The sequence below is a fragment of the Macaca mulatta genome, chromosome X (assembly GCF_049350105.2).
Source record: "Macaca mulatta isolate MMU2019108-1 chromosome X, T2T-MMU8v2.0, whole genome shotgun sequence".
Classification (NCBI taxonomy): Eukaryota; Metazoa; Chordata; class Mammalia; order Primates; family Cercopithecidae; genus Macaca; species Macaca mulatta.
The window spans coordinates 37,310,623-37,319,203 of NC_133426.1; the positions used below are offsets into that span (position 1 = coordinate 37,310,623).

Below are 8,581 nucleotides of genomic sequence, written 5' to 3' on the forward strand. Positions count from 1 at the left end.
ATTACAGAGGTAAGCTGCCATGCCTGGCCAATGAGGGATTTTAAATTTCACTCTCCAGAAGGAAAAAAGCAGAGGGATTTATATATATATATATGTGTGTGTGTGTGTGTGTGTGTGTGTGTGTGTGTGTATGTGTGTATCCTGGAATGCACTCCAGTGCCATAAGCCTACAGGACCCTGTGGGTACAGCCTGTGGTTATCCAGTACCTTCTTTGACTAACTAATTTGATTAATTAGAAGAGGCTAGCTCCTGTAACAAATGTTCCTAATCTCTTTAGTTTTTAAAGTAAATTTTTATTTTTTGTTTTTATCAAGGTCCAGTGCAAGTTGGTGGTGACAATGATGAGGGGACATTCTCCACACGTTATCCAAAGTTCCAGGCTCCTTCTCCAAATTGGATATGTCATATTGTAGGGTCTGTTCCTCCTCTTCACACAAGACATGGATTGCACAGGGTGTGTACTATAAACTAGGCCATATTTAGCCATACATCAGTTATTTTCTTATTCCAGTAGCCAGAAATCAGTACATGACCCCATGAAATCACAAGAGTAGCTTGAAAAATATGGTTACTTGTGGACCAAGATGAAAACAAATAAGCTTTGATGAAGTCATTCTGCCACAGTGAGTTTCTCTAATTGGAAGATTTGAAAAGTACTAGCAAGTTCATTTTGCTACAGACCTAAGCTTGTTCTTCAGTGAGCTGAGTCCTGTGTCTACTAATTGGTTTTAAATTCAGCAGGGAAGACATGAGGATTAGTTATTGAGTACCTAAAAACCATGAACATAGAGGACTTTTCAAAGTAAATTTTAAAAACGGAGTCTTTGGTGTTTAAGCTTTGATCCTCAAAACATATCTGAAATCACATTCTCTATAATGTGGAGCCATCTCTCCTGCAGAGAGAATTGAGCTTCAGGGTGCAGCAGACATGGATGAACATTTAAAGGGAAGCTGACATCTACCTAGAAGACAGATCCACTAAAGTCTTCCAATGCCAGAGAAATACCATGCTTTGGGCATTTGGAATAGTTCCTACTCTGCCTGGGAGCTCTATACCTTTATCTCCAAAGGAGATGACCACTCCCTAATTGACACACTCCACCCTCCTGTCCGTGGGAGAATCCTATTGGTCATCCAGACTCACCACTGTGCATTAGATCCATGCTCGTCACCAAGGCTAACCCAGTCCTTGATTCCAATCATGAACGGACAAACGTTTTCTAGATATTTAGGAAAAGTGAGGAAGATGCACAAATAGAACTAATTCTGGAGGAGGGAAAAAAGGATATAATACAGGAAACAGAAGAAAACGTTACCAGAACATACTCTCAGAGTTTAAGAAAGACAAGAGGTTTATAAAATGAGAACAAGCTGTCATAGAGGGGAACAATCAGGGGACAGGCGAAAGTCCTTGGTAACTAGAAAAGTTACTGCAGAATTGAGGTAGCGCAGAGGTCTAATAGTGCCCAGTTCCCCGGGCCACCCATGGAACTCAGCGCACTCCCCCACCCCCACCACCTGTCGGAAGGCCCGCGCGGCTCCGCACCACCCCACGCCAACCCGACGGTGCGCGCGCCTCCCCCGATAACGGTCTCCACCGCCCACTTCGGGCCCCTCCGCAGAGCCCCCGACCACACCACCGCCTGGCTTGGAGGACCCCGCCCTCCGCCAGCCGCCGCCGTCGTCCACCATGGTGGTGCTCCGAGGGCCCCGCCGCCGCCGCCACTGCCCATGCCGATACCGCTACACGCTCCGGGCCCCTGGCGACCCCACCGCTTTTCCCCTCTTGCTCCCCGCGCCCACGCTGCCCGCCCTGGACCCGCTGTCGCAGGTGCAACGGTACCACCACCCCAGCTGTGAGGCCGCCGTCAACACCCACATCACCTTGGAGCTCCACGCCTCCTACGTGTACCTGTCCATGGCCTCCTACTTTGAGGAGGACGACTCGGCCCTGGAGCACTTTGACCGCTACTTCCTGCGCCAGTCGCAGGAGAAAAGGGAGCACGTCCAGGAGCTGATGAGGCTGCACAACCTGCGCGGTGGCCGCATCTGCCTTCACGACATCAGGAAGCCAGAGCGCCAAGGCTGGGAGAGCGGGCTGGAAGCCATGGAGTGTGCCTTCCACCTGGAGAAGAACATCAACAAGAGTCTCCTGGAGCTGCACCAGCTGGCCAAGCAGAACGGCGATCCCCACCTGTGCAACTTCCTGGAGAACCACTTCCTGAACCAGCAGGCCAAGACCATCAAAGAGCTGGGTGGCTACCTGAGCAACCTGCGCAAGATGGGGGCCCCTCCGGCAGCAGGCCTGGCAGAGTACCTCTTTGACAAGCTCACCCTGGGCCGCAGCGAGAAAGACACTTGAGCCCAGAGGGGCCCCGCAGCCACGGGGTGCCTTCCCCGGGTACGGCCACCAGGCGGGGCGTCCATGTTGCCCTTTCAGAACGTTCTCTTCAGTTTTCTCCTCTCAGTTTTCCCGCTGTTGGCAATAAACTTACCTGTTCTCAAAGCAATAAAGGTGTCCAGCTGACGCGTGTCTGCAACACTCGCACCTTTTAGGAATCAGGGCACATCTCCATGCAGGTTTAAAGTAGGTATCCAGCAGTCTCTCCACTCAGCTCTGTCCCATCTGCATGCAGCTCAGGATCTGCGGGGGTGGAGGGAAAAGGTATTCTATGGGTCCCTGGAAAACACATTATCTTCCCCTTATAAACTCTGAGGGCATGTGGGATGGGGTGGGGTGAGGTGGGGTAGGGTGGGGTGAGATGGGTGGGGTGGATGGGGTCGGGTGGGGTGTGCAGTCTTGGGCCATGTTATCTGTTGGTGCGTATGCACGGTAAGGTGTAAAGCATGGTGTGGAATTCATCCTAGTGGTTGCCTCTGGAGAAAAAGGGAAGGGAATGAGATTGGGTGGGGATAAAAATAATATAGTCTTTAACTTGACATGAAAAGTCATATTTTTAAAACATGCAAGTACTAGGAATTCTTGCTTCTGGGAAGCAAGATGGGGGCTCTGGTGGACAGTATGGCAGAGTACCTCTTTGGTAAGCTCACCCTGAGTGACACGGATAATGGGACTGAGCCTTAGGCTGCCTTCCCCACAGATAGGGGGTGATTTCCTGCATATTGCCCTTCAATTGTACCATTTCTCCCATTAAAGCTGGTTAAAAAAAAAAAAACACACACAGCTCAAAAGAAGGACTGAAAAACATAAGGTCAAAGCTGAAGGTCAAATTTGTAATATTGAATATAGAGTAGAATAAATGTAAAGTAGAATAAATGCCCCCAAATGTCAAGACAGTGACTGTCTGCTTTGAAGAATGTAGAGGGGTGGCAGAGAGTTGAAGGTGCAGAGCAGGTAGAGCCAGCGTAGCTGATTCAGGTAGGAGACTAGTGCAGCTTGAGCTGTGATGGTGGCTGAAGAAATGAAAAGAGGTCGACAAGTTCTAGATGGATTTTCCACAACAGGAGACAAACTTTACTCATGGACAGGAGGTGAGGAATGGGAGAGGGGGAACATAATGTAGGTTCTGAAGTTTGGACCTGAACACCTGGACTGATGATGGTGTTATTATCTCCCTGGGGATGGTTGCAGGGGTCCCCCTGGGAGGAGGAGTGGGGAGTGCATGCCATGTAAAATCAGATTTTTATTAGATGTCCCAGTGGAAATGTGAATCAAGGAGCTGCAAAAATGTCACGTTTGGAAGTAGACATATTGGGGACATTTTATACATGGTATTGAAGTCATGTGACTGGATGAGCTCACCAGAAAGAGAGTATAAGGGAGAGTATGACAAATCTAGTCCAAAGTGCAGGGCAGCTAACATTTAGAGGATCGTTGAGGTGTTTGCACACCCAGAGAGTTGCTGGTCCCACCTTGACCTTTATCTGCCCCAAGTTTATTATCTTATTCCCAATGTCTGCCCCAAGCTTATCTCAAAATCATCCTGTTCCTGTGAAGCTCAATGTGGCCTCTGGTTTCTCCTTTCAAGATATAGAGAAAAGTTTGCCTTTTACCTTTTCTTTATAGCTACGTATAGAAAGGTATTTTTCCTAGTAAGAAGAAGATTCCATATGGAAATGATACATCTGCTTCTCTATGATTTTTTTTCTCGTTCCCCTTTAAAAACTCTTCTCCTCTCTCAGTCCACTCTCTATTTGACCAAAGGCAAAACCTCCACCTATGTAAACCATAACGTTGTCCATGTCTGTTGAAAAATACTTAAAACATCTATTTTCTGTGCCACAAAAGAAAGCTACAAAGAAACAAGAAACAAAAAAATCTTGTTTCTTTTGTGGGCTACAAAGGTAAAAATAAAAAAATTACAGACTGTATAATTTAGTCAGAGACACATATGTAGCTCGCATCATTTTAAAGCTAGCGGATTGTTTTGGGCATTGTATTAGTCCGTTTTTCACGCTGCTGATAAAGATGTACCTAAGACTGGGCAATTTACAAAAGAAAGAGGTTTATTGGACTTACAGTTCCACGTGGCTGGGGAAGCCTCACAATCATGGTGGAAGGTGAAAGGTATGTCTCACATGGTAGCAGACAAGAGAAGAGAATGAGAGCCAAGTGAAACGGTTTTCCCCTTATCAAACCATCAGATCTTGTGAGACTTATTCACTACCAGTAGGACAATATGGGGGAAACTGTCCCAATGATTCAATTATCTCCCACTGTGTCCCCACCACAAAATGTGGGAATTATGACAGTACAATTCAAGATGAGATTTGGGTGGGGACACAGTCAAACCATATAAGCATTTATTAAGATATGAACAAGTTTAGCTGTGCAATAATTATCTTCCACATTTCCATATTAGTGCACTTTAACACTTTTCTTAAAAATTAGGATTCTGGCCCTTTGAGTTCAGTTTCCAGAAAATGAAAATGCTATTGTCTCTTTACTCATCTTAGTCAAACTTGGTCTTCTCGCTGTTTGTCTTTCTCTGCCTGCTGTAAGGACTTCTGAATGCTCTGACTTCGCCTCAGCTGTTACCTATTGAAATATATATGCCCCTTAACTGTTTTATGAGAAAGAACAGAGCAAGCATGGATTTTTGAGGTTTCAAACTTTAAATTGACTGAGGGGACTTCTTAATTTTCTGTTTTGGAGAGAAAATTTGGTGTAGTGTTTTCTTAACCTCAGATTGCCTGAGTTCAAATTCCATCTTAGCCACTCATTTTGGGTAAATTTGGGCAAATTGTTTAACTTCTCTGTGCCTCAGTTTCTCCATATAGGGATAATAAAAGCATTAGCCCCATAGGGTTGAGATTAATGAGTTAATATATGGAAATTACTTAGAGCAATGCCTGGCACATTGTATGTTCACTATGTGGTACCCATGATTTATCACCATCATCACCGTTATCATCCTCTACTCTTTTAAACTTTTATTTAGGTTCAAGAGAACAAGTGCAGGTTTTTATGTAGGTAAACTGCTGTCATGGAGGGTTGTTGTATAGATTATTTCATCACCCAGGTACTAAGCCGAGTAACCAATAGCTATTTTTCGGCTCCTCTCCCTCTTCCCACCCTCCACCCTCCGGTCCCAGTGTCTGTTGTTCCCTTCTTTGAGTCCACTTGTTCCCATCATTTAGCTCCCACTTATAAGTAAGAACATGTGGTATTTGATTTTCTGTCCCTGCATTAGTTTGATAAAGATAATGGGCTAGAAGCCACCATCCTCTACCCTTATGCTTCTTTGTGGTCTTCATGCTTTGGGAAAATACTTCACTTCTACACTTTGCCACTGGGGGTCTCTCTTGCATGTCTAGTAATCAAGTCGCCCTGCGTACTGAGAAGGAAAAACCCTTAGAAGCTGGTTCTGTTGTCAGGTGTCTCCAGGACTCAGGAGGGTATACGGCTGTTTTCGCTACCCCCCCACACCTCAGTCCCAAGACAGGAGGAAGGTTGTGCTGTGACAACTTTCTGTGCTATACTCCGCCCCACTCTCCATTCTATCTCAACCCGCTTTCCCTTGAATTTACTCCTAGAACACTGTGCTTGTGATCCAAATTTGGAGACTAGGATTTTTAAATGATATTTTGGTGGGTGGGGGCTAGAGAAGGGGGCATCCTCATTAATTGGGTCAAGGATTAAATCATAGGGGGTTGAGGCTGTGTCCTCTTAGGCTGAGTCAGTTCCTGGGTCAGATCACAAGACCCGTTGAGCCAGCTTACCAGTCTAGGTGGAACCAGCTGGTCCAACAGAATGAAGGGCTTTGAACACCAATCTTAGGTTTTACAATAGTGATGCTATCTATAGAAGCAGTTGGGGGAAGTTACGAGCCTTGTGACCTCTGGCTACATAACTCCTGAGTCATAATTTCTAATCTTGTGGCTAATTTGCTAGTTCTACAAAGGCAGTTTTGGTCCTCAAACAAATAAGGGTTGTTTTGGGAGGTTGGAAAGCATGGATTTTGCATGCAAGAAGGGCGTGAATTTTGGGGTCCGGGGGGCAGAATGCTATCAACTGAACGTTCATGTACCCTCCAAAGCATATGTTGAAGCACTATCTTCCAAGGTGATAGTATTTGAAGTTGGGGCTGTAAGGAGAAAAACCTGGAATCATATAGAAATACCTTCCCCCAAACTGGGAGTGAGCCAGGTGATCAAGAAATGACGTGGAGAAGTCCAGCTTGGCGAGTAGATGAGTTTATTAGGATTTACATGGGAGGCACTCCGGGACGACAGCAGGACAGCTTTAGAGATCTGCACCGCTTATTATTTTTAAACTACTTTTAAGCTAATTATCTGGCTCTTTGCTTACTTTGTTTAAGTGATGAGACTTTTTCTTGGTAGGTTCTCAGATACTGTCTGGGATGTTTGGATTCTCAGGGACACCCGCTCTCTGGCTGGGCAACATGGCCTTGGCTCATGGCCTGGCCTTCAGGGTTTGGGCAGCAGAAATAAACCCTTTAGTAATCTGATTGGGACCCTTCACACTACAGGGGCCTTTGAGATGTAATTAGGGTTAGATGAGGCTGGCCCTGAGGAAGGAGCCTTTGTCTGATCATCCTTACAAGAAAAGACACCAGAGAGCATGCTCTTTCTTTCTCTCTCTCCCTGTCTGCCATGCCATTTGAACACACAGTAAGAAGGTGGTCATTTGCAAATCAGACAGCTGTCACCAGAAACCACGCGATTACGCTGGTCTTGTACTTCCAGCCTCCAGAGCTGTGAGAAATAAGTTTCTGTTAAGTCATACACTCTATGGTATTTTGTTGTGGCAGCCTGAGCAGACACTTGGGGAGCTGGGAAATAATACTGATGTTGCTGTTTAAACTCACTAAGTCATACCTTCATGCAAGTATTGGATCAAACATAACAAAAATTTAGTGTAACTTCAACATGATTGCATTTGAAAATATTTAAAGTGAATTGGAATCCTCTCAGTCCATTGATTTTGCATACAGACAGACACACACACAGACACAATTTTGTCCATTTTGTTTTATCACAAACTGGTCTGTCTTATACCATGGATTGTCAAACTATAGCCTATAAGCCAAATTCAGCCAATCATGTCTTTATAATAAAGTTTTATGGAAACAGAGCCATGCCCTTTTATTTATCTATTGCCCATTGCTGGGTATTAATTGCAAAGTCAGAGTTAGTAGATGAGAGAGAGACTATATAACATTCAAAGACTAAAATATTTAGTATCTGTAGGAACAGACCCTAAATTTATCTAAAAATATTCACCGGATATGTTTAACATTTCAACTGTCTTTTGCTGTCCAAAATGCTTATTGCAGCTTTCTCATACATTTTCTACCACCAGCAGTCTTTGGCAGAAAGCAATTGCCTGAATCATCTAATCTAATATGCTCATGATTTAATCAATTATCTCAGAAAAGAGATTATGACAGACTATCGATTACTGATACAAAAACCATTCTATACTTTCTTCCTTAGTAAGAGAACATTGAATTTTTAAGAGTCATGGTGTTGACAGTGTCTTGGGATAAATAATAACTAGTCAAAATGAATCAGGAAAAAATTTTTCTCTTTCAAGATATTTGTTTTCGTAATATTTCCTGCTGCTAGAGTTTGCCAGATAGAATGAGTTCTTATCAAATACATAAATGGAAATAACATGGATTCCTAATAAAATTTTACTTGCCTGATAAAATGACAGCACTTTGTGAAAATAATAATTTTACCTCATCCTTGTCATCCTGATTGAATGCTGGTATGGAGATGTGATCTAGGTGCAGAAGCAGCCACTTTGTATCCATGAGGACAAGGTCAAGAGAGTTGCAGAACCCAGTGTAGAGCCCTGTCATAATTGAGTCAGAAGTATAAACTTCGACATTCAATATGCCCCAGGGTTCCTGATAAATAAAAGCAGTTAACCTTGCTACTTAAGCTACTTTGTAGATATTCTATTTGTTACGATTCATCTGATGTAAGAAGACTGTAAGGAGAGGCATTTTTCTGCTCAAAAAGTACACACATGTTGTAAGTTGAAAAAGTTCTGAAGAACCAATGTACAGCATGATGACTGTAGTTAATAATAATGTATTATATCCTAGAAAGTTAAGAGAGTATATATTAAGTGTTCTCACCACTGAA

The 8,581-nt window shown here is 44.0% G+C and overlaps 1 protein-coding gene across 1 annotated transcript; it reads left to right on the top strand.

Moving 5' to 3' along the window:
- Positions 1 to 656: 656 nt before the first annotated feature.
- LOC106995612 (ferritin heavy polypeptide-like 17) lies at positions 657 to 2,515 on the top strand. Its single transcript, XM_015128820.3, has one exon. It carries the CDS (start codon positions 1,692 to 1,694, stop codon positions 2,361 to 2,363), a length of 672 nt encoding a protein of 223 aa, XP_014984306.3. The 5' UTR covers positions 657 to 1,691; the 3' UTR covers positions 2,364 to 2,515.
- Positions 2,516 to 8,581: the final 6,066 nt, after the last annotated feature.